Here is a 25,346-nt window from a genome sequence, read left to right as displayed (position 1 = left end):
GGGCAGGGACCTCCTTTTGAAAAGTCATAGAGCAACTGAACGAAGTTGCCAGCCTCTGGTAGCCGCAGGACGTGTGGCTGAGCGTGTCAGGATGTTGTGCAGGAAGGGCTTTTTGCCAGGAGGCTGATTGGGCTGCAGGTTCTCCCTGTTGGCACAGAAGCGTTTCTTGAGGGCGGACGTTGGCGGCGCCTGCAGCCTCTGCACCGTGTGGTACTGCTCAGCAATGCAGGCCGCCTTCTTGCGCAGGTCCAGCTTCACCAGCATCATGTTGTTCTGCAGCTCTGCCAGGGTCTGGTCCTGAGGAAGGCAAGGCAAGATTTATATAAAAAAATATTAAAATATCAAATCATAGAAAGAAAAGCCCATTCCAGGTTGGAACATATATTAAAGATCCTCTTGTTCTCTGTTGTGGACAGGGACAGCTTTTACTAGACCAGGTTGCTCTAAGCCCCCATCCAGGGATGGAGCAGCCACAACTTCTCTAGGAAATATGTTTTCAGTGCTTCAGCATCCTCAGAGTAAAGAATTTTTTCCTAATATTTAATCTCAACCTCAGTGTGAAGCTATTCCCCTGGTCTTGTCATTCTCTGCTCTTACAAAAAGTCCCTCTCCAGCTTTCTTGTAGGCTCCCATCAGGTACAATGAGAAGTTGTCTTAACTCCCTGGTTACTGTGAACTGGGGAGGATAAACAACCTTTTGCCAAAATTCACTAATTGTTCTGCTAATAAGACCATGCATAAAAGCTTCTACTGTCAACAGTGTAGCAGTTCAGTAACACATAGGAACAATAAGGGTGGGACAAAGCTGACTCCATCCTGCTGCAAATATGCTGCCATAGCAACTGTGATGGAGTGGATAAGGAAATAAGAACTCTGAATTCTCCTACTTTAAGTGCAGGCTGCCAGTTAACTGAACAGGAATAATTTGGGTCTCCTGTGGAAAAGTAAATACACAACTAACTCAGCCATTGAAAAAAATCAGCCATAGAGCTCCCTTCACAAAATATGTACCAGCAAATCAATCATTTTTATTTGCAGCAGTGAGAACTTTGGTTGTTCTGTTTATGGCAAAGCACACAGACTGGACCCCTCTCCCCCATGCGACCCACACCAAAGCAGACACATCACCTGTCGTGCCAGGATGTCATCACACATGCCCAGGGCTTCTCGCAGCCTCCCTGCCCCTGTGCTGTGGCAGCACGCTCGCTCTGCAGACTGGAGAGACTCCCCAATTTTTTGTAACTCTGAACGCAGCAATCTGACGTTCTAGAAGAGAGAGGTTTAATGCAACAGCTGGTTTTGGCACTGCTCTGCAAACAAAGGCACTCCAAGGTAATTCAGACATGCAGCACTCAGGGAGGATCCCATCAGAGTGATCAGATATTACAATCTTCAACAACTCCCCTAAGTTCAACAAACCCATTTCATTTGTTTAAAAACATGGAAACAGCACCCCTAAAGTTTGTTTTAGCTGGCAACCATTTTGCCCTGCAAATGATCTTTTCTGTAACAGAACTGGAGTTACCTTCTGTCCATCCTCTAGCTTCCTGTCCACATCCATAGTAATGGGTTTGGCAGAGGGAGGTGGCTCCACTAATTTCTGGTACTTGTGCAACTCTAGGAACAGACAAAAAGTAGTGAGAAATAGGACATTGATCAGCCTTCAGTATTCCTGAAATTCAGGACTTCCCTTGAGACAAGCTGCCACAGGCAAGCTAGAAAGAGCTTTTGTGTTTGTGCAGAAAGGCACAAACATTCCAGGCTTCTCCCATTCACTTAGACAAAGGGGCTTAAGAATTTGAATGGAAGGATTATCCTGTGCTAAAGTCCATTTTCCTGTGAAAATGAAGTGAAACTGTCCATCCAGCACATTATTCCTGTCACCTACAAGTCAATGTTTTGAGGGTGTCTAAATCCAATGTTCCCTGGAGCAGGTCTCTCTAACCCTGCACAGGGATCAGCAGGGTTCAGAACTGGTGCAGCATTGCTGCTGTACCTGCACTTGTGGAATTCAACTCCTTTTGACACTGCTCCAGCCTGGCTTTGGTGTCTGCCAGCTCCTGCTGCAGAGCAGACGAGGTGGGCATTCGCTTGGATCGACGCACACTCTGCTCTGAGTCCTTCTGCTTGGCATCCAGACTCTCCAGTTTTTGTTTGGTCTCCTTCAGAGCAGCTTTGAGCTCCGAAATCTCCTTGTCACGCTCCTGAGAAAGGAAGTTGGTTCAAAGAGTCAACAAGATTTTTGTTGCACAACTTGTCTGAAGCATTCTGTGTCCTTATTCCTGGAGAATTTCTCAATCCCACACTTCACATATTGAACCCAGCCTAACTTTAAGGTTACTTTTAATTGAGTACAGCAAACCCACTTCCTGGGAGCCTAAACCACTTTTTTACAGGCTCTAAAGAGGGATTGCTTTAGGAGTTGGCACCTTCAGAGTAGTCTGCAAGAAGTCCCACAGGTCACTCAAATGCTGTAGGCATGAAAATATGGACAGGTGCATACCCATCATCACAACAGAGAGCAAGAAGAGAAATTCACACAACTTGTGTGAATCTGAAGAGCCCAAATCAAGCCACTAGTGCAAGGAGTAAGGGGGGAAGAGAATCATGTTGAACAAATGGGTAAGTTAGCATGGTTGTACTTTAGCTTCCAGATTGACTGTTCAAAATTAGGAAGCCTAGTGGGCTACATAATGTAGGAGACAAGAAGCAAAAATTGTGGATGAAGCGATGAAATAATATCACCAAAAATACCTCCGAAAGCAAAATCTTTCTTTTCACTTTGCATAAGATCTTCCTGGACTCAAATACCCAGAGTCCCCTCCAACCCACTGCTGCTTTCCTGATGTCATTGCATTGCCCTGAACAAACCTGCATCTCCTCCTGGTAGTGGTCAGTCAGTAACTCCTTCAGGATGGTCATTTTACCCTCATACAGCTCCTCCAGCTGCTCTCTCTGAGCATCCACGTGCTGGCTACAAAGAGAACAACCAATTCCATATCAGGATCTGGCAGTTCTGGGTGCTGCAGCTCATCCTGAGCAGAGGGAGGGAGACCAGCACAGGCTGTACCTCCACCACTGCTCCTTCTGTTGCATGTGCTCCAGCATCTCGTTGCAGATCTCCTCGCGCAGGCACATCTCGAGCTGCAGCTTCTTCTGCCGCTCCTGCACCAGCAGCTCTCGTGCAGCCTCGACCGCACGCAGCAGGTCCTGCAAGAGACACAGCTCTGCTGCCCACACTGCCCTACAGAGTTAAGGCCTGGAGTAAACTAAGTGATGCCATGCCTGCAGGATGCAGTGATCTAGATTTAAGGGTTTAGTGGAAAGAAAAGCTGCCAGGGTTTGCTACCTTGACACATGACAGCTTGAGTCTCTGTAGGGATATGGGTTCATCTTGAGCTTTCAGCTATCCCTGCTCCCTTCTTTATCTAGGAAGTCTGATTATTTTTTCCCCCATTTAGATTCCTGTTCTACATGCTTTCTAGATTTCCCTTGGAGAGAAGGAATTACAGGTCTGCACCTGCACTGTTACTGCCACTATTTCACAGATGACAGAGTGCTTTCAAATTCAGCATGTGTGTCAGATTTAGACCAACTGCAGAATGTTTTTGTCAAGGATTCCCAATTTCCTGGGTCCTTTTTCCTTCTGAGGTGTCATCTCTCTTGGCTCTGAGCTCCAATCCCAGCTCCCCAGGCCAAAGCTAACAGTCATGTTCTTGACCTTGCATCCACAAAAAGGCTGTAAAACAAATCACAACCCACCTTCTTCTCGTACATAGAGACATCAGCCTCATCCTCTGTGTCTTCTTCTGATTCCACATCTTCCTCTGGCTCTGCCTCTGGACCCTGGCTAATTCGCCTGTTGTGTTCTTTGATGATGGATTTTAAGGATGGAAGTCCCAGCTTTGTGGGAGGTGCCTGAACAAGCTGAAGGAGAAAAGACCACCATTATCAATCTGCAAAGCCTGGAAATTGTATAGTCTTTAAACACAGCCAGCCCCTCTCTGCAACCTGTGAGCCATTTCAGTTTAGCAGAATCTGGAAACACTCTGGAGACAATAACCACTGGAGAAGCATAAGGATGATGTACAAGCACGTCCCCTCTCCTTGTGGCAGGAAGGGACCAAGTCCCACAGAAGCAGGAGAAATCCAAGCTACCCTGGCCATGCCATGATCCTGGTGTGTGTTACTCACCTGGCTGGCAATGGCTGAGAACTTGGCTACGTACAGAGTCTCATCATAGGTGGAAGCACACTGGTTGATGTTGACAATCATGCAGGAGCGCCCGCGCCCGGTGAAGAAGCCCTGGAACACGCGGGTCAGTTTGCTGTCCCGGAACGGAACCACTGCCTGCTTTGTCCTGTGGGAGAGACAGCAGTGAGCTGGGAAAGCACAAAAACGACCCCCCACACCCTCCCTCTGGAGGAGCGGACGCTCACCTGGCCTGCTGGTTCTGGCGGAGGGCGGCGATGCAGCGGCCCAGGGTGTGCAGGGAGGTGTTGATGTTGTTGGCTTCCTTCATTCGCTCCCCGCTCCTCTGGTCCTTGCAGCGCTCGGAGCCCGCCAGGTCACACAGGGATAGCCTGAGGGAAACACAGTGATATTCACATCTCTTACAGGCTTTGTCCTGCCATATCAGGTGTACACTTCAGACATCCTGTAGTCACCTTCCCAGCTTCCCCATAAGGGCATAGACCATTCCTTTGAGGTGCCTGGGCTGTTGATGGATAGAAGAGCCTGCCTTAAGTGTAGATGTTACACAAACTAACAGCAAAATGAGCTTTGAAATGTCAATTTCAGAGATCCTTTGCCAGTCCTCAGAACAGCCACTTTCCAGATAAATACATCCCAGGGACAGGCCCCAGCAGCACTCAAATCAGCCCTGCTGCAAGGGTAAGGATGCTCACATTTACCTTCACTCAAAAAGCCTGAGAACTACCTCAGAGTTGTACCTTGCAGTACTCCCCAAACTCCTGTCAGTTCCAAGACATTTATCCTTTCCAAGTACTTTCAACAACACCATCATCAAGATACTTCCCATACTCCAGGCCCTCAACCAAAGAGACAAAGTTGAGATTACACCCAAATCCTAAAAAACACAAAACTTACTCGCTGACTTTTGGAACAACTTCACTGCCACCTCTTTGCAAGTGTAGAATCCGAATGGAGAACACACTGTGACTGTAAAGAAACATGCAAATATTAAAAAAAAAAAGAAAGAAAGCAAACTCTAAAAGCCCCTCAGAACTGTATTTCTGCCTAAACAATCCCTCTCCCTTCAGACCTGCGACTGGAGTTCTGGTTCATGTGGGTGCTCGCAAAACTCTGGTTTTTCCGACCCAGTTTCAGGAGCTTCCAGGCCTCATCAGCATCCCGGACATTGATCCAGTTCAGATCTGGAAAGCAAGCATGCACTGGGCACAGCAGTTGGGAGACTGGCAGAAAACTTATCTCAGCCCCAACCTCACCATTGCATGTTCTTGACATCAACAAATTTGACAACCCTGTAATCCCAACATCAGAGCTTTCTGTGGGGCTTTCCAGCACATCACTGCTAAGCCACCCACCAACTCAGTCCTAAAGCCTTCCTAGCAGGCCACCAAACCTCTCCTGCAGGCAAACCCACCTTTCACATACGGGTTGCCAGTCTGGTCCTCACAGAGCCGCAGCGTTTGCCGCTTGCGGTTCTGCCCAGGTAGAGCTGGTTCTAACAAGTCATAGATTAACTCGTTGTAGATCTCAAAGAAAGAGACCCAGATGGAGAACTGAACATCTCCTGGGCTGGTGAGTGAAATGCGATCCAAGTCAGCCCAGCAAGGGCCCAGTTCTGGGGAAAAAAAAAGAAAAAAAGGAAGGAAAACAAATCACAACTGCAGCTTTTTATGGGTCCAACCAGACTGTTTTAGCTCTAGAGCAAGACACTTCCTTCAGCAAGCAAAACCACCGCAGAAACAAATTATTTACTTGCTCCCATTTGCCTCTATTCTAATGCCTGTCCCCACTGAAACAGCCAAAAGTTTCCTTTAACAGTATCACCTGCTCTGTGTAAGGACTTTTACATACTCATTTTTGATTCCAGAATTACAAGATATTTCAAACATGAACTGTTTCCAGCATAACTGAAGTTTTAGTCCTTGTTATCTCAATCACTCCATACTTCTGGATACCTAAGCAGCTGGTAGTTGCTGGGTTTGATAGTCAGAGCACAAGTGCTCAGTGCAGCCTGCCACTTTGGCATCCTGCTTCCCAGCAATCCCCATCTCACAGCAATCAGCTGCTCAATAACCACATTCCTTGAATGAAATGAATGAAGGTCAAGCAATTTTTCATTTCACAAGGCTTGGTTATTATGAAGGGGTGAATTCTTCTGATACTGGCAAAATACATGCAGAGTTTTTCTAATGTGGCATCTTTCAAAGGGAAAATCTGAGGCTACAGCACCTTTTTTCCCTTACCCAGCACAGCATCCAAACAGCCATCACCCTTTTCTTCCCTCATCCTCCAACAAAAAGAAGCAGGTAGTACACAACAGGCTTCCAGAAATACCTTCTGTCTGGCTGAGGTCTGAACGGTTGGTGAGCTGGCTGGATGAAGACAGCCCAGCAACTCCACTGTCAAAACTGCCACTGGTGGTGGCCTGGAGCTGAGATTCAGCACTGTGACTCCTCTTCAGCGGTGTCAGCAGCTCCTCCTTGAAGGAAACAAGGAACAGGAGCATGCAGGTAGCATGACACCACCCCTTTCCTCTTGCTATTGAGCCCCCAGAGGCCCTGTGCTTACCTCCCAGAGGCCCCTCTGCAGCATCATCTGCTTCTTGGTCTCCTCCTGGTGCACCTGCCTGCTGTCCAGCCAGGTCACCTCGGTGGAGAGGGCAGGCTTCAGGTCCATGGCCTGGTACAGCCGGTCCCCCACACTGTTGAAGATGGTTGCCAAGGAACGAGGCAGAATCCCTCCATCTTGGGCAGTGCCTGCAGCAAGAACAGCAGCAAAGCTGAGGATTCAGAGGCAGAAGACAGAAAACAATTCCTTCAACAGGCCCCACAACACCTGGTGCTTTCCTTACCCTGAATCGTGTGAGTCTTCCCTGAATTGGTGATGCCATAGGTGTAAACCAGACAGTTCTGCCCACTCAGCACATCCTTTACCACCTGCTTCATTGTCTCATCAAAGAACAATTTCTGCCCCACCTCTGGTCCAAAAATCTACAAACAAGACACAGGAAAAATGGCTTCATGTAGATCTTTCCTATCCTTTGCTGATGGTTGCTCAAGTGATATTACATGGTCCTTTGTTTCCTGCACTAGCCATGAGCAAGAGACCCACCAGCAGCTCCAGCTGAGCTCCCTAGAAAAACAAGCTGCTCACTTCTTTAATCCAATAACATATCACTGCAGCCCCTAGTCTGTTTAGAGCCTCACGGAGTTTGCCACCAAAAAAGAGTTGTCAGAAATAGCTTGAAATAAAAGAACTAATAAAATAACAACTAAAACCTGAAGTAACCTGAGTGCATGAGACTGCAGAGTTCAGGCAGTGCCCTGGGGTCAGTGGATGTGAATAAGGCCGCTTTTCAAGCTGCAGGGCTGAAATCACTTCCAGATGGGTTGCTTGTCCCAGCTACCTACCCGGGTGAAGGAGAATCTGTGCACTGCTTGTCCCACTCCTCGCTCTGTGCTCCGCATGGTGAAGGAATTCTTTGGAGCTTTTAGAATAAGGCTTTCTGAGTTCTCAATACAGACACAGCCCTAAAGAACACACAAAATCCATCATTGCAGTGGCTTACAGGAGGATAGACAGTGAAGGACAACAGCATCTCCCAGCAGGCATACAGCCAGCTCAGACTCTACTTCATTGTGTCTCACCTGGTCTTCCCCCTTTTCTACTTCTGTAGATTTCAGAGGTCGAATTCTGAGGTAAACCTTTAATTTTCCATTATTGTCTTCAGCTACAGCCTGCAAGAATCAGCACAAGTTAAATATGGCAGCCAGAGAGGCAGCACGCAACCCCCCATGGGAACATTTAACAGAAACCACAATATGGAGCACACATGTTGGCTATGCTGCTAGTGCTGAGGAATTTCTCTGGTCCCAAAACCACCAACAATGCCAGAAGCTTTCTTAGGCATTTCCAAGCATGCCAGCATTATTTTTTTGTTTATCCAATAGATCAGACCAAGAAGCCAAAGGCCCAACAACAAAACCGAGCATCACCCCAAGAGGCACTTGCTGCCCACTGCTCTCCCAGGAACTGGAGTCCCCCCAAATGCAGCATTTTGTTGCTGCCTCTTCTGAAGAGTCTCTGTAATTTCTGCATCACACCGCCTTTGTACAGAGAACAACAGCCACGAGTGAAAACGCTGCCCTGTTTGTGACAGAAGGGCTCCAACCTGACCTGAGAGCACTCCAGGTTTGGGGAGATGGCAGAGAACTCCGGCAGCAGGTCCTTGCGGACGTCAGCCCCAAAGCCCGTCGCTGTGGACTCGAGCACAGGGGAGGCTGCAGCCTCATCGTCAGAAAACAACCCTGGGGAGGCGAGTGCTTGTGCCATGGTGCCTCACACGGCTCCTGGGGAAAAAGGGGAGCGGGACAGGGTGATGTTACAGCAACCCCCTGCACATCCATCAGTCCCCGCAAACACGGGTCCCCACGTGGAACCCTCCCTACACACAGACGCTGCTTGCAAATGTGCGCACATACACAGCCCCTGCACACGGGGAAACCTCACAGGACCCCAGACACAGCCCGCGCACGCACAAACACGACCCAGGACTCCAAACCCACCTCCTGGACATACGGACACCATACAGGTGACGTGCACACGGACACCCGTTTAACACACGGTACCAAACAGACCTAACGCACACACCAACCACCGCACAGGACACCACCAAGCCCAGACACAGCTCGTCGCCGCCCCCCCACACGCAGAGCCCAGCACCACGCGGGTCTGGCCGCACGCACAGGGACCCACCGACAGCACCGGCCGCCCCTCTCGCCGCTCCGGCCCCGCTGCCCCTCACGCCGCCCCTCTCTCGGCGTTTCAAACCTCGCCGCCCGCCCGCTCCGCCAATGGGAGCACGGCATGAGCGTCCCTCGACCAATCAGCGTCCGCTTTTGCCACGGAGGGGGCGGGGCCCGGGGCAACGGGCCGCCCGCGCGCGCGCACACGGCAAGAGGGGCGTGGCGGCGCTCGGCCGCCTCCCGGCGGGCTTTGCGCGCGGTGCCGCCCCTGCCGCCCTCAGGGCCGGGCGGGGAAGATGGCGGCGGGGCCCGGGAGTGAGTGCGAGGCTGGGCGGGAGACGCGGCGTGGAGCGCGCGGCGGCGGGGCTGGGGAGGAGAAGGGGCAGGGGAATGGCCCGAGGAGAACGGAGTGGTTCCGGAGGAACCTCCCGGGAAGAGCCAACGGAGGGGCGGAGCGGGGCGGGGCCAATGCGTCCGGGGAGGGGCGAGGCCAAAGAGTCCGAGAGGGGCGGGGCCAGCCGAGGAGTCCCGGGTTCGAGTCCCGGTGTGCCCGGGTGCGGCCCTCGCAAATTCCTGCCCTGTCCCGCAGAGCACAAGCTGCTGAGCGCCGGCCCCACCGAGCCCTGGTCCATCCGCGAGAAGCTCTGCCTGGCCTCCTCCGTCATGCGCAGCGGCGACCAGAACTGGTACGGGAGCGGGAAAGGCGGGCGGCACGGGGCTGTCACTGCGCTGCCTCTGTTCGGGACAAAAATGGGATGTCAGAGGTGTGCAAGGTGTACCTGGCCAGGCATTTTGTTGCTTTCGTAGCTACCGTGTAAAAGTAGAGATGTGTTAATCGAAATAAAGAGCAATAGGAGCTGGAGAGGGAGTTTTGACAAGAACGAGGAGTGTCAGGACAAGGGGGAATGGCTTCATGGCTTCAGACTCAGAGAGGGATGGTAAGGTTGGAGTTTAGGAAAAAGTTCTTTACTGTGAGGCTAGTGAGGCACTGGAAAGGGTTGTCCAGAGAAGTTGTGAGTGCCCATCCCTGGAAGTGTCCATGGGCAGGTTGGATGGTGGAAGATGTTCCTGCCCATAGCAGGGACATCAGTGATGTAAGAGAGGTTTTCATCTTTTCTCTGCATGTTGGCTGGGGGAGAAGGTAAGTTGATGGTGACTTGCCATTTCCCTCCCACAGGGTCTCAGTCAGCAGAGCCATCAAACCTTTTGCAGAGCCAGGACGCCCACCTGACTGGTTTTCCCAAAAGGTAAGACACATTTGAATCTTGGACGCCAAATCTCTGCACAGTTGTAAATGCCGTCTTGAGGATGAATTAAGGATTAATTGTTCTGTGTTTTATCCAGTACACAGTTACTAAGTAAGGCTAACTAAAGAGATCCTTCACCAGGCATGTGATTCAGCTGTGAATTTCCTTGACTTGGGAATTTGTGGATGTCCATGTATTGTGGTGTGTCCTGCTGTTTGGGCAAGCAGACTGTTCCCTGACTTCCTTTGTTTCTTCTCAGCACTGTGCATCTCAGTACTCAGAGCTCTTGGAGACCACAGAGACCCCAAAGTGAGTACAAAGTCTGACCCCAGCACATCCTGCAGCAGCTCAGGGGGCACTTGTGGGTTCTTATAGCAAAGTCCTTGTCACTGTTAAATTACTTTCTCCCTAAGCCAGCTCTTCCCAAAAGGAGCATTTCAGAATGAGATGTTTTGTATTTGTCACTAATTTGCAGTGGTTTCTTACAGTTCTCTTATCAGGGTTGTCACTACAGCTCTGTGATATGAGTTATTTACTGCTCCTAATTCCAGGCATTTTGTCTGGGGACTTCACATGATATTAACTTAAAGATGGGATATTTAAAAGTAATATTTGTGTGTGACTGTTGTTTGTGAATTATCTTCAGCACTAGAGTTGCAAAATAGAAAGGGCTTAGTAGAGTTAGTGAAGAAAAAAACAGATATTTCTTCTTGGGGAGAAAAGAATTCTCTCTTGAAGTGGAAGGATTATATTCAGGTTGAGAATTTTTAGTGGACTTGCATCTTTGATCTGTTCCTGAAGACTTTAACACCGGGTGAATTAGCAAAAGTTTCCTGAAGCAATTGTTTGAACATTGTGCTGTCCAATATAATTTGAGGGAATTGGAGGAAGTTGATTTTTTTTTTTGCATGAGCATGTCATGAATGACAGAAAGCAACCATTTATGAAAGAGGAACTGAGTTTTCTTGTGGTTTGTCTGAGTTTTTCTTTTCTCTTACTCTCTAGAAGAAAACGTGGTGAGAAGGGAGAAGTTGTGGAGACAGTGGAAGATGTTATTGTGCGGAAACTGACTGCAGAGAGGGTTGAGGAGTTGAAGAAAATTATTAAAGAAACACAGGAAAAGTACAGGTACATGACAGAGGTGTTAAAATGTTGCACACCTGAGAGTCCTGTCCTGAAAAGTAGTCCAAGTGGGATGAAAACTGGGGGTGATTGGGGTGAAAATGCTGCTTAAGTTGTCCAGTTCAGTGATCAAAATGTAAAAAGGTTTTATGATTGCAGGCAACTCAAGAAGGATGCAGAGCTGATCCAGGCCGGACACATGGATAACAGACTGGAGGAGCTGTGCAATGAGATTATGATGTGGGTTATTTCATTATTCCTTCTGAGATTGTAGTTTCCTGACACTCTGTTTGTCCAGAACCTCTTGCTCCACATAGTTTGGGTTAAGAAATGGGGCAGCTGGGCAGATGCTTTGGCCTCTGGGAGCTTGGACTGGGGGATAGCAGCTGGTGTGCAACATCCTTTGAGTTGCTCAGTAAAGAGCTTGGCCATGGCTTGCAGAACCATGTTTGCTGCCTCCATTCTGACAATCATCTGGAAGTGAAATTTCTTGGCCTGTGTGTCATTCTCTGGCTCTGCTGCTCGCCCTGGGGGATTTGAGCCTGAGTCCACAGGAGTGGTTTAATGTTGTCTGGAGATAACAGGGTGGGCATCAGCATTTTGAAGGGGGAATTAAGGGGAATTGAGACACCCTGTGACAGAAGGTTTTTGTACTTTGTACAGAAAGAAAAAAATGGAAGAGGAGGAGGCAGAAGTCAAGAGGAAGGCTACAGATGCTGCTTATCAGGGTAAGCTGGAAATGAGGTGCCTTCGTTTTCCTCAGACCAATGCATATGTTCCTGAGAACCTTTAGAAAATATTGAAGTCTTGTTAAGACCTGCAGGAGGAATTCCTTGACCCTAAAGTTGGAGAGAGAAGCTGTATTCTCTTTCCAGCACTATATTTGTAACAAGGTAAAAGGCAGAGGCTTCTGAAAAAGGAATAAAATCTACAGGAAAAGTGTATCCAAGGGAAAGAAGGATTAATAAGGAGCTCTGTGGTAGAATGTCAGGATTTTCACACCTTTCATTTCCCCTGGTCACTGAAGATAAGAGGAAGAAACTTTTATTCTGAATGTTTAGTTCTTCATAACTCTTGGGGCATTTAATTTGGTGGTGGGAGGTGGTGAATACCAAACTGCTAGAGAAACCTGCAGCTGAAGTGTATTACCCAAAGTCAGTATTATTTGGGAACTGTGCCTAGTGGGGTGCAAGAAATTCCTATAATATAAATTGTTCTCTTAAAATTCTTAAAGTTAAAGTCAAAGGTAATTCTTTGTGCCACTCTACTATGGAGTCACAGAATCTGACTGTAGTTTCTGTTCTCTTCCAGCTCGCCAGGCCATTAAGAACCCGCCTCGGAGGCTCACGGGGGTGATGGTTCGTTCTCCTGCAGGCTCCACCTCCCCGGGCGGGGATTATTCCCTCGGAGATCTGTCCCAGCCTGCTGGGGATGAGGCCAGTCCAGGGGTAAGGATCCTTCTCTGGGTAGGAGGGAAAGCCCAGCTGGGGACATGGGGCTCTGCATCCATCACAGAGAAGGGGCCTGGGGAGAAGTCCTTGCGTTGCTTTGCAGATTTCAGGTGCTGTAGTGTGGTTGGTGACAGTGCTGCTCGAGATCCACGTCCTCTTCCCTGTCTGTGGTGATCCGGTGCCTGGATCAGAGGCCTTGTAGGGGCATCAGTGGGTTGGCCAGGCAGTCTGTGAGTGCCTGGGAACTGGCTCTGCAGGGCAGGGAAAGGGTGAAAGCACATGCCTGGAGTAGGGGCAGTGAGTGAATGGAGTAGGTGTCTGTGGTGTGCTGGATCAATGCTCTTGGGGGAAGCAGCAAGTGGGGCTGGTCCGTGTGGTGGAGTGTGGCTTTGAACAGTGTGGTTTTTCTCTTTCTCAGGTCACGCCAGGGACATTGCCCAGCACCCCAGTTGCCTCCTTCATTGGAATCCCTGACACCCCTCCAGGCTCTGCTCCCCTGGATGCCCCCATGACCCCAGTCACTGATGATTCACCCCAGAAAAAGATGCTAGGACAAAAAGCAACTCCGCCTCCTTCCCCTCTGCTCTCAGAGCTGCTGAAGAAGGGCAGTCTCCTGCCCACAAGCCCCAGGCTGGTATGGAGCTCTCTGCTCATATATGCAAGCACACAAACAATTTGCTCCAGACTTTCCCACTGAAAAAGGGGGATCTGCAAAGAATTTTTTAAAATGTGCAGTTTTGTGAGAGTCCCAGCAGAAGTGATAATCTGAGAGGTATAAATACCCCTGTGAGCTGCAGAGGTCAGCCCCTTTCCCAGCAGGACTGCAGGGCTCGTGCAGCACGTAGGACTGGCTGTCCCCTCAGTCATAAGGAGTTGGAGTTGCAGGGTTTGCCAGAGGAAATTGTTCTCCTCAGGGGAGGGAACCTGTCAGTCAGCATCATCCCCATCAGCCTCCATAGTGTCCCTGGTGATTCCTAACACTGGGCTCACAATTCTTTACACCTTGTCAGGAAGTCCTGTTTCAGTATTTTTAATGTGTACAAGAGTAGGGAATCCTTGAATGGCGTTTATGACCTGTACAGAAGTGCTTCCATTTTCTCCTAATTGTAAACAGTTACTAGAATGACTGTGATGAGAACCCACTTGTGGTGTTAGTGACTTGGGAAGTCTTAGGAGATGCTGACACTGTTCAGAGCCCAGTCTGAAAACAGCAGCCATCAGCCTGCTTGTGACACAGATTCCCTGGGTTAGTGCTTGTGTGATGGAGTAGGTGTGTTGCTGTTGACTTTTTTCTTCATAGTAGTCAGATTTAGGGTTTTTCTATTTGTTAGCTTGGGTAGATGTTCCGTGGATTTTGTGTTTGCAGGATGTAACATAAAGTGGAGCAGGGAAAGGTAATGGCTGTGGAAGGCTGAGTTTTCTTTGTAGGAACAGGACGGGTTTGCGTCTGTTTCAAGGTCCATCATAGGTTCACTGTGTGACCTTGATCGAGTTACTTTCCATCTTGGTACTTCTACTTCTCTCAGCTCAAAACAAGGGATATTTCTGTGCCAACTCAGGGTCTAGAGAGACTCATGTGCAAAGGATTGTGAGGTCCTTGAACAGAACTGTGGTAGAGCAAATTATGCACTCGGCCTCACCGCAAAGGAAGGTAGCACTGCAGCTGTGTTACAGCTCAAGAACAGCAACAGTTTCAGACTGTCCTGTTCTGCACTTGTGTGAGGGGCTTCAGGCAGGGACTAACCTGAATAAAAGCTGCAAAAGAAATGCTGGGACACCAGATGCTGGTCCTGTTCATGGAGATGCACATCTGGCAGAGAATCACTGGTGTGGTGGTATCTCCAGGAACTTGAGTCTCGTCCTCCTTTGACAGGTTGGTGAAAATGAAATGGCAGTGGCTTCTGGTCACATGAACAGCTCTGGAGTGCTGCTGGAGGTAGGAAGTGTCCTTCCAGTGCTGCACAGTGGGGAAATGCAGTCAGCACCTGGTGCTGTCCCTGCATCTCCAGCTGCTTCAGGTAACTCAGGCCTTTCCTTGTACAGTTCTCCCTTAAGATGTACCTTCAGACTGTTCTGTGGATTTTCTTGGGGGAAAGATAATGTCTACCTGGCTGGTTTGGGGGCTTCTCTATCAGTTGTATTCCTATTTCTGTAGCCCTGTCCCTCTCACCCCTACTTTTTAAGACCCTAATCCTTAAAAGAGTGACTGAAACAATTTGGCCTGATTCAGTCCTGATCCATGCAGTCTGGTTTTCTGGGTTGGACACTGGCTAATACCAGTTATCTGAATGTAGAAAGAAAGGGTTTGTTCCCAGAGAGTTGGGGGAAAAAATGGTCTAGATCTGATCCCCAACATGACAAACACAGCTTCCTGTGGAACTGGAGAACTTGTGTGCCTTCCCTCTGCTGTTATCTTAGAGATCTGTTGAGAGTTAGTCCACTGAGCTCCAGAGGAAGTTCCACAGGGTGGGGGTAAGGGGGACAGTGCAAGACTCTGCATTGGGCTTTTTCAGAACAACCTACCTAAGGAGGGTTTTTTTTTTCTCAGCTCCTGCTGATCAGTGATTTAATCACATTGTCTGCAACTGAGAATTTATATCATTCATTCATATAGAGTTCCATACAAGTAATCTTGCTTTCCTCATCCACATCTGGGTTTTTAAGACCTGTTAATTTCGTCCAGACAGTTCAGTAAATTCAGACTGGAAGTTACAGCTAAGATGAATGGCAGCCTTTGACATAAAAGGAATTCTCCAGGTTTTTCCTTGGAGAAACCTGCAAGGAAATCCCCTCCACTCCCTCCCAGCTCCTGTGATGACCGTTTGTCTTGGCTTACCTTGTGTGGCGCTCTCAGCACTGTTTTTCAGATTTCCCATAATTGTTTTGGGATGAGCCTTTGAAGGGCATCTCTGTGCATGTGTGGCTTAGTCTGTCCAGCCCTTACAGTGAGTGCAGTGTTCTGTAGCTGCATGATTGTGCCTCAGACTGCACACACAACAGGAGTCATGCATTTTTTGGTGCAGGTTCTCTCTACAGCTTTTGGGACTCTGTATAGGTATCTCTGTGTCTTTTCCCAGAAGAAGCCACCAGACAGTGAAGAGCCCAGTGGTGGCTTTGTGGACTTCAGTGGTGGCTGCTTCTTGCTCATGTGCTTTTCCCTTCTACTCTCTGTTAGGTGCTCCTACGCTTTCCCGGCTTTTAGAAGCTGGTCCTGCACAGTTCACCTCACCTCTTGCTTCCTTCTCCGCTGTTGCCAGTGAGCCTCCAGCTAAGCTCCTGCCACCCCCCGTAGAGCCTGTGTCCCAGGCCACTATTGTCATGATGCCCACGCTGTCAGCACCAGCCGTTGTGCCACCAGCTGCAGCTGCAGAAAGCGTAGCCACAGGTGCGTTCCTAACTACGCACTCAGAGGTCACGTCCTGCTGGAAAGCAGAACTTCCCGTGGGATCAGCGCCCTGCGAGCTCTCAGCTGGGCTTTGTCACCTCAGACTCACCATCCTGGCCAAAAATGATGGTTATGGCTGAGTGCTGGAGTAAACAGATGGTTTTAAACAGGGTTTGCTGGGTGTGGGTGGGGGTGCTAGTGATTTGCTGGACTGCGGTTCAAGGGTTGGAATCTCACTTTGTCTCTCCTGTGGGAAAGCAAACCCGTATTTGTCTTCTATTAATCTAAGCTGTGGTGGGGTGGAGGGGCCTGAAATACTTGTGGTTGGTGCTTGGTCTTACCCACTGCAGTGTTTGTGTATGTGGGGACTTCTCCAGCTTGGTCTCTGACTGTCCCTCTCATCCTTGTGCAGTGAGCCAGCCCGAAGCCTGTGTCTCCATGGAGGCAGTGTCTGATTCCCATACTGTGACAGTGTCCATGGACAGCAGTGAAATATCTATGATCATTGATTCCATCAAGAAAGAGTGCCTGGGTTCTGGGGCTGGCAGCACTGCAGGATCTTCTAAAGATCACTGCATGGATGGGAAGGAAGATCTGGATTTGGCTGAAAAAATGGATATTGCGGTGTCCTATACGGGGGAAGAGCTGGACTTTGATACGGTTGGAAATATTATAGCCATCATTGAGGACAAGGTAAATGGGGAAAGCAGAGTGCCAGTGCCTTTTGCTCCACATTCAGTTGGGTTAATCTCAAATGATTGCTGTTCACCAGTTTAGTTTAAACAAGCAAGAAATAATATTCCAGAATGCAGATTCCCACCATGATTTTCCAGATCAACAGGAAAGGACACCACTGCTGCCTGTCTGACGCTGGTGCTCCTTTTCAGAGTACAAAAAGAAATGTCTTTCTTCCTTGGAGGGTAGGGTTTGGGTCATGTCTCTGGCAGACAGCTGAGCACTGCTCACAGAATCCTTTCCATGAGTCCATATTTCTGAAACTGAAGCTTCAGGAGAAACTCTCACAGGGAGTGATACAAATCTGGCTGCAAAAAAGGCAACTTTGTAAATGGAGTAGACTGGGATTTCCACAATTGTTTCAGTACCAAATAACATGAACTTTTCTTTAATCCCTCTTTCTGACCTCGGCCTGCACTGCTGTGTGTTTGTTTTGACAATAAAGGTAGACGACCACCCTGAAGTCCTGGATGCAGCAGTTGTTGAAGCTGCTCTGTCTTCTTTCTGTGAAGATACCGATGACCCTCAGACCCTTCCTGGCCCGTGGGAACATTCAATTCGTCAGGAGCATGAGAAACAGGCCCAGATGCCACAAGTGTCTGTGACTGTGAAGCAGGAGAGACTGGAGTGTGAGGAGCCAGAGGCAAAGGGAATTCGAGATCTAATGGGCATCAGTGAGCTGGGGTCAGAAATAAAGACTGAACTTGCAGAGCAGGACCAGAGTCAGCTGGGCCCTGAAGAAACCATACCAGCAACTGCCAGAGTGACAGAAACTCCAGAGCTTAGAAACCAAGAGATAGAAGAAGATCAAAGAGCAGCTGTAACATCAGGAGAGACTTCGGAAATCAAAATAGAGTCATCCCAAGGAGAAGATGCAGTGCTCAATCCAGTGAAGTCAGAGGTATGTGGTCACAGAGGCTGCCTGGAAATGGTGTGGGGAAAGAGAGGAGCAGTTGTGGCAGGTAGGAGCAAAGTTTAGAGGAAGGATGAGTGCTGGGTTGAAGTGACCCTTCAATGAATGTGACTGACTGTTTTCCTGGGAGTCAGGCTGCTGATGTGCAGAGCAGCTCTGCTTTAGGCAGTACCTTTGTGTATTTCCCCCCACCCATGTGCAGAACTGCTGCTGGGAAGGTGCTCAGTGAACCTCCTTGCCTGGAGTTAGGTTAGGGTGAGTGAGATGTGCCCACACCTTCACTGAAGTAAGCTGACACAAACATCTAGATTTGTGCATTTCTCTTCCCTCCAGACCCCACCTGATGATGATTCATCCCCTCCACAAGTCCCAAATGTGAGTGAAGACTCCTCACAGGCTGATGTTCAGCACAAATTTGAGCTGTCAGGTAACTTAATTCAGCTAGGAAATCTTTTACATGCAACATTATTAGCTGGATAGTTGTTAGTTATCTGGTTCAGGTTTTTTGGGGAGGAGGGAGAAAAGATACCTGTAGGAACAGTGGTAATTACTGCAGGACAGTAGGCGTTGGTGCAGGAGCTTTTGTAGGAAAGGCTGCTTGGGAGAATCAATCTTTCTGCATTTCTTTCTTTCACAGAATCAATGAAGGAGGAGGCCCAAGCCCTGTTTAGGAGTCAGATAAAGGTAATTCCCTGTTGGTTTTAGTCATCTTGAGTTTATTAGCAACATCTTGCTGCTGCTGGCTGCTGAAAGGTAAAGCTTGTGTTCAGCTTTCTGCACTTTGAGCAGTCTGCAGCTGAAGGGGAGATGGCTTCAGAATGTAAGGTGTTTATGTATGTGCTTCTGGGTCTGTGGGGACAAGCGGGGCAGGCTGGAGAAACTGGGATTTTGTGGAAGGGCCTGTTCAGTTGTCAGCAGCCTCCCCAGAAAATCACTTTGCTCACAGAACCGTAGTTGCTTTGGAGGCGCTGAGTGGCTGCTGTAGCTGGCTGTGCCAGCTGATGGACTCTGTGTTTCAGGATGGGCAGGGTGAGGAGGATGATGAGGACGGTGCCAGTGAGGCTGCCAGTTTGGAGGAACCCAAAGAAGAAGACCAGGGTGAGGGGTATCTCTCAGAGATGGATAACGAGCCCCCTGTGAGCGAGAGCGACGACGGCTTCAGCGTCCACAACGCGCCCTTGCAGTCGCACGCGCTCGCTGACTCCATCCCCAGCAGCCCGGCCTCCTCGCAGTTGTGAGTGTCAGGGCACACAGGGACTGCAGGATTCCCATTGCTGGCTTGCTGAGTGGGTCCTCAGGGAGAATTTGTTGATGATTTGTTTGGTTCTTGCTTACAAGGGCAAGTGTGCAGACAGCACTCCAGTACCAGCTCCCACTTTTTCCGTCTGTCTTTGGCGTGGATTAGCATGGGCATGTCAAGGACAAAACAAACCATGAGTTTTCTGCTCTCAGGCAGTGATCAGACTTCTGAAGGAATTATGTTCTTCTCTTCCCAGCTCAGTGTGCAGTGAGGACCAGGAAGCGATACAGGCTCAGAAGATCTGGAAGAAAGCCATCATGCTGGTTTGGAGAGCAGCAGCTAATCACAGGTGAGTTTGATGTCTTGGCAGAAAGAAGTGACTAATCCTAGACAAGTCTCCACTCTCCCATCTCAGAGGCTTATCTCTCTTGGGAGATGATGAATCATATTGTTACAGACAAATGAACAGGAGAGCATGAAACAAATATTTACCAGCAAGGACAGGCACTGAGTGGACTGTTTTTCTCTGCAGGTATGCCAATGTCTTCTTACAGCCTGTAACTGATGACATAGCACCAGGCTACCACAGCATTGTGCAGAGGTGAGTCTCAGCAGTCTTTTGTATGTTTGCATATTTGTAGGGATTTCTGGCAACAATGTCATATTTGCCTGCTGTGCAGACTTGGAAAAGTGTTCTTTTTCTGACATGATTCAGTCAGAAGCAGGTTTCCCCAAGAACAGTCATCATCAGTAACAGGCACATGTCTGTACACAGTCCTGACTTGGAGTGAAGTACACTGACTTACACAGAACGTTTTATCAGTAAGGTGAAACTGATCTCTTTCTCCCAGTTTCTATCCAAGAGTAGGATTTCACCTTTGAAATTCTTAAAATCTGTTCTTTAATCAGTATTTTTTGCTGTCCCAAAGGGTGGACTTTTCTGGAAGAATTACCAGAATCCCCTGCTAGCTGCTAAATCTCTTGTAGACAGTTCAATTTCAGCGGCTGCAGCTCTAGCTCCTTAGTTTCTCTTGTCAGTGGTGCCTGGAGAAGGCAGATGTCTCTCCTGAGAGATCTCTGAAGCTTTTGTTACTATTCCAGGTAACTGCTGGACCCCTTGGGTCTTCTGAGACCCAGGCCTTGGTACTGGGGAGCACAGCACATGGGGGAGAGCCTGTTCAGCTAAATAAAATACACACTGTAACCAAACACGTTACAGACCCAGGGTTGTTTCCAAAGGAGATGGGAAAGAGTTAAGCGTTTCTGTTGCAATTTTGCCTGCATTTCTTTCACAGGCCAATGGATTTATCTACCATCAAAAAGAACATTGAGAACGGGCTGATCCGAACCACAGCCGAGTTCCAGCGGGATATCATGCTGATGTTTCAGAATGCAGTGATGTACAACAGCTCTGACCATGATGTGTACCACATGGCTGTGGAGATGCAGAGAGATGTCCTGGAGCAGATCCAGGTAAAGTACTGAGCTGAGGCCAGTGCAGGACAGAGCATCTGCCTTGGTCCATAGGTCTGGCTGTCCCACAGTTTCACTCCCAGTGTGTTTGAATGCAGTGGGTCCTGTCCTTCCCTGCTTCTCTCTCATGGTAGCTCAGGTGTTTGTGTTGAGCTAGATTGTGGGCGAGTTAAAAGTAACAAAGCAAAATTTTTTATATGTTCATCCCAGACCAATTTCAAATGTAATTTCCTTCAGGGAAATGCTTAGGCCAGCAAGAACCAGGGTGTGGTTCAGGAACAGAAACGAGCAACAAGAACGGTGAATGACAGGGGACGCCTGACGGCTTCTTTGGGTGGCTGTGCTGGTTTATGTTGATACAAAGTGCACATGAAACTGCCCTCTGAATTTATGCTATTTAAAATATCCTTTGAAGCAGAATGTCCCAGCTGGCAGGGCTGAGTTTGAATTGGGGTTTTGTAGTTCCTCAGGACTTGTGGCTTCTGAGGTAAATTGGGGAACTTATTCTGAGCAGCACACAAGGAACTGAAACTGCCTCTGACCCAATCATTCCCAGCCTGTGGTCTGTGATAGGTCACTGACATGCACTTACTGAGCTTGTTTTGCTTGACAATCTTAACAGAGTGTGGTTTCCTTGCAGCAATTTCTGGCCACACAACTGATGATGCAAACATCAGAGTCAGGGATCAGTGCAAAGAGCCTGCGGGGGCGAGACTCCACTCGCAAGCAGGATGCTTCAGAGAAGGTGAGAATGCTGCACCCTGTGCAAGGGCACTTGGGATCTTCTGAAGAATCCCAAGATACTGCATGAAGTTCCCACACCAAGGAGGCAAAAATTCCCACACCAGCATCTTCGTGTGAACAGATTTTCTTTAAATGTCTCTATTGATTGTATTTCACTTCTAGAGCTGTACAGCATGCCAGAGGCAGGACTCATGAGTTTTTTCTGTAATCCAAATACTTCTATTACCTGTTTTTAAAAACAGGTCGGGAAATGAACAGAGTATTGAAAGAGATGTGAATACTCTCAGGCACATAGTGTGACTCTTGGGGATGAGCCTGCAGGGCAGGGAGTTGGACTCAGTGATCCTGTGGTTCCCCTCCAGCTCCACAGATTCTGTGATTCTGTGGTATGGCAGAAGGGTGAAGGGAATTGCCATATCCTTCACTTCCTAGTCAGGTTTTTAGAGCTAGAGAATCAATCACCTCTCGTTTGCTGTGTAAAATATACCAGCGAACCTTTGAATTCCACGCTGATCTAAACAATGAAGATTTGTGTTTTTTTCTTCTCTAAAGACATATGCGAACTTGATAAAGTGATCTCAGGTACTCTCTGGTGCACACAACACTGTGACAGCAGGGGCTGCCTGCTTAGTTCTAGTGACAGCTGCACTGAGCAGGAATTGTTTGGTAGACCAGGAAAACTTGCTGTGGCTGTGGAGGGAATATCCCTTTCCTGGCATTCTGGCTCTCGCAGTATCCCTCTTTTGTCTGTTTTTATGTTCCTGCTGCATAAGACTGACGCCCTGCAGGAAGGGGAGTGGGGCACATGTTCCTCTATGCTCATGTGTGGGCTCAGTGCTTCTGTGTGGTGTGTGCATTTCCGTAGCTGATGCCTGATAAGTCCTTCTGTTTGGCCTTTTAACAGGACAGTGTCCCAATGGGCTCTCCTGCCTTCCTTCTCTCTCTCTTTGTAAGTATTGAAAGGCTCCAGCAGGTTCTGCAGTACTGCTGCCAGGTGCTCTGCTCCTTGTCTGGGTGATCACTGCACTGTCTCAGCATCCTTAGCACTGCAGCAGGGTGTGTTTGACTTGGGGGCTGCACCACTGTGAGCTGAGAAGACGTCTCAGTCCCTTACTCTCAGAATGGGTGAGCGGGTGGGGCTTCACTCCTTTCTTCTGGTTCCAAGTGTTTTTGTTTTGTCATCTGCTTTTGCTTTTTTTCCATGACTTCTCTCCTGCTTTCTTTCCATGTAAGTGGGAAGACAAACCAAGTGGTGCAGTCCTGTAGTTCCTACATCTCTCATGTTTATACAGCTGCCCCTTCCACACGTCCGAGGCAGTACAAAAGGTCTTGGGAGAGTGAGGAGTCAGCCGTGTGTCCTTTATCTGTTCCTGGTTCAGAAAGCAAAAAAGACTCTGCAGAAATATCTTGCTCTGTGCCCGTGGTGATCTGGAAGTGTTTGGAAAAACATTCCCTGTGGGAAACCCCAAGTGTCTGAGTTACTGTGAGGAGAGAGAGGAGGAAGATGGAGAGCAGTCCTTATCTCTCACATGTATCTAAAGACAGAGGAGTACTCCAGGAGAGGCAGCAGATCAGCCAGAGAGAGGATCAGAGGAAGCTCTCAGCTCACCTTCTGCTCGTGGAAAGGAGCTGTGTGGAGGAACTAGGGAGCTAGTGCCAGGGTCACTCAGCTGGAGGAGCACTTCCCATAGGGATCAGCAGCTGATAAGGTAGGTTAGTCAGCAGTTTTCCTTTTCCCACCTTAAGCTAGAATCTGCTGCTTAGGAGGAAGCCTGCACTGTCCAGGCTCCAAAAGCATCTGTCTGGGCCAGAGGTGTTGCCTCTCTCTGCCCTGGCTCCAGCAGTGCAGAGATGCTGCCAAGCCCAGCACCCTGCTGTGTCCAGATCCATCTTTAGGTAGGTCTGCAGGCAGGCCTTGGCAGGGACAGCTTCCCTTTCTCCTGATGGGAAGGCATGAAAAATTGTTGCCAGATGCAGAATTCCCTCTGTCCCTCCCTCCCCCTCTCCCTCCCTCCCCTGTGCCGGAGGGCCCTTCCTGTGGGTTGTGTAACTCTGTTTGTTTGCCTTGTGAGCAGGACGGAGGCACCAGAGGGCGGCGCTGCGCCATCGAGGCAGACATGAAGATGAAGAAATGATGCTGCAGACACAAAATCCCAGCAGAATCCCAGGAATCCGGAGCTGGAGTGTGAGCAGGCAGCTCTTAACAGCTGTTGAAGGAGGAAGAAAAGCTCCAGGTCCATTTCTGGGACCTGGTTCACCACCTTCGCTTGCCCTTCTGGAAAGCAGTGTCTTGTCAGAATGTGTAACCCAAAGAAACTTCCCTCGAGGGGAAGGCCAGCCCCCCTGCCTGTTTTAGGGCAGTTGTCTTGGGCTTCATCAGTATTCTGGTGTTAGCTAGCAGCTGGTGGCTCGTACGTACTGTAATGTGAAGTGTACAGATTTTTACTAGTGATGTGTAAATGTGATGTACATTAAAATCTGGGAACAAACCGGTGTGCAGTGTACTGAGCATCACAGCTCTGCAGGGAGGAGCCCTGTGGTACAAGCCTGGATCCCCATCTGGACTATCTGCAAATATAATTCTTTTCCAGTTATCCCTCTAGCACACATGCATGGCAGAGCTCTGATGTTAGAGGCAATCCATAAATCACAGGAATGCTGCATTGCTTGCATGGAGAGGAGGATTCCCTGCTTGAGTGTGTGAGGATACAGCACCACTCTGGTGACCCTGGAGATCAAATCTTGAGAAGTTAAGTGCTGCAGTCTTGTTGGAGCTTTCCTTAGGAGAAAATGCATTGCAAAGGACTTGACATTCTTTCCCCAGAGATCTGTGGAGGCTGCACTAGTCAGAGTGAAAATCTGTGATCCCAGCAGCTGTAGGCAGGATTGCCAATACCTGGTTTCACACCTGAGCTTGTGCCCTGTTTCTACTGGGAATTACAGTCCTTTCCCTCAGCAACATGAAGTTTTAAGTTCTCTGTGAGAATTTCCAAGTCACTTTTTCTGCTCATATGACCTGAAATGAAACTTGCCTGTTTTCTGCCCACACAACCATTCATGGGGGAAAAGAAAAACAACAGAATGACACCATCCTTGATTGCTGCAGCAGCTGGGAGTGCTCTGCCCTCCGTGCAGCATATCCAGGGTGCAGCTTTCTGGTAGACAGGTTTCAGGAAACTGAGTCACTGGGATTAAGACCAGAGGCATTGTTCCCTTATCCAGTAAGAGCTCTCAATTTTCACAAGTTCAGTGTTGAAGTTGGCCGTGCCTGCTGTGTCAAGTCCTGTGTATTGCTGAGGTGAATTTTCACCAAGAGTCACCTTACTGATGTGGAAATGCTGAAACTCCCTTGGATTGGTGATTGGTTCATTGTCTTTTGCTGCTAAACCCGGGAGCAAACTTCTGGTTTGAATTTTTATTGTTCTCAGTTCATAGCACAATAAGTTACAGAGGTCCTGTCTTTCATGCATTTTATGGAGTGATTTCAGTTAGGGACAAACATTTTAGCATTGCCTCTTGTGACAGGACAAGGTAGTAGTTCTAAACTAAAAGAGGGCCTATTTAGACTGGATGAAGATTTTTTATTTTTTTACAATGAGGAGGCCCTGGCACAGTTACCCAGAGAAGCTGTGGATGCCCCATCCCTGAAGTGTTGAAGGCCAAGTTGGATGAGGCTCTGAACAACTTGGAATAATGGAAGGTGTCCCTGCCCATGGCAGGGGGGCTGGACCCAGACAGCCTTTAAAGGTCCCTCCCAACCCAACCTGTTCCATGATTCTAAGTTGGAGAGATCCTCTGTGCATTCCTTTACTTCATTCAGCTGCTGGGAGCAGGGCCAGCTTCAAATATTTACCTCATACCCAGTCAGAATCTCCTGTGGTGCAGCTTGTCACCCCTGTCTCCTTTCACTGTTGGGCTCTGACAAGAGTCTGGCTCCATCTCTGTAACACCTCTGCCCTGCCACTGTCTCTGCTGGAAAACTGAAGGTGCAGCACAGGAGAAGACCTTTCTCAGACCCTCTGGTAATTTGCTTTCATCATAGCAAGCATTGCTGTCCCTTCCTACCCTTGGTTTCTTCT

At 48.8% G+C, this 25,346-nt stretch overlaps 2 protein-coding genes across 7 annotated transcripts; one reads left to right on the top strand and one right to left on the bottom strand.

The window, feature by feature from the left end:
• Positions 1 to 24: 24 nt before the first annotated feature.
• Positions 25 to 8,544, bottom strand: KIF20A (kinesin family member 20A; the record flags this gene model as incomplete). Its single annotated transcript, XM_084215619.1, has 18 exons — positions 25 to 297; positions 1,129 to 1,266; positions 1,526 to 1,617; positions 1,997 to 2,204; positions 2,872 to 2,974; positions 3,071 to 3,210; positions 3,763 to 3,927; positions 4,195 to 4,360; positions 4,440 to 4,583; positions 5,110 to 5,181; positions 5,285 to 5,396; positions 5,627 to 5,827; positions 6,547 to 6,691; positions 6,781 to 6,968; positions 7,064 to 7,202; positions 7,623 to 7,742; positions 7,860 to 7,949; positions 8,389 to 8,544. The coding sequence occupies 18 exons, from the start codon at positions 8,542 to 8,544 to the stop codon at positions 25 to 27; spliced, it is 2,652 nt and encodes an 883-aa protein (XP_084071745.1).
• Positions 8,545 to 9,226: 682 nt separating this feature from the next.
• Positions 9,227 to 23,744, top strand: BRD8 (bromodomain containing 8). Of its 6 annotated transcripts, none has more exons than XM_084215748.1 (22): positions 9,227 to 9,272; positions 9,547 to 9,643; positions 10,135 to 10,204; positions 10,464 to 10,513; positions 11,210 to 11,332; positions 11,486 to 11,566; positions 11,990 to 12,054; positions 12,638 to 12,774; positions 13,196 to 13,411; positions 14,651 to 14,795; positions 15,953 to 16,162; positions 16,575 to 16,855; positions 17,343 to 17,798; positions 18,144 to 18,237; positions 18,448 to 18,494; positions 18,830 to 19,044; positions 19,307 to 19,399; positions 19,583 to 19,651; positions 20,346 to 20,523; positions 21,164 to 21,268; positions 22,172 to 22,216; positions 23,343 to 23,744. In XM_084215748.1, exons 1-22 carry the CDS (start codon positions 9,254 to 9,256, stop codon positions 23,400 to 23,402), a joined length of 2,856 nt encoding a protein of 951 aa, XP_084071874.1. In that variant the 5' UTR covers positions 9,227 to 9,253; the 3' UTR covers positions 23,403 to 23,744. The 6 variants fall into 6 exon arrangements, with proteins under 6 accessions (XP_084071874.1, XP_084071873.1, XP_084071875.1 ...); XM_084215747.1 differs by lacking the exon at positions 23,343 to 23,744 and adding an exon at positions 22,560 to 23,124; XM_084215749.1 differs by lacking the exon at positions 23,343 to 23,744 and adding an exon at positions 22,501 to 22,598.
• The last annotated feature ends 1,602 nt before the right edge of the window (positions 23,745 to 25,346 follow it).

This window comes from Fringilla coelebs (assembly GCF_963513975.1).
Source record: "Fringilla coelebs genome assembly, chromosome: 15".
Classification (NCBI taxonomy): Eukaryota; Metazoa; Chordata; class Aves; order Passeriformes; family Fringillidae; genus Fringilla; species Fringilla coelebs.
Note: the sequence above shows the minus strand (reverse complement) of the source record. Positions and strands in the feature narration are given on the sequence as shown.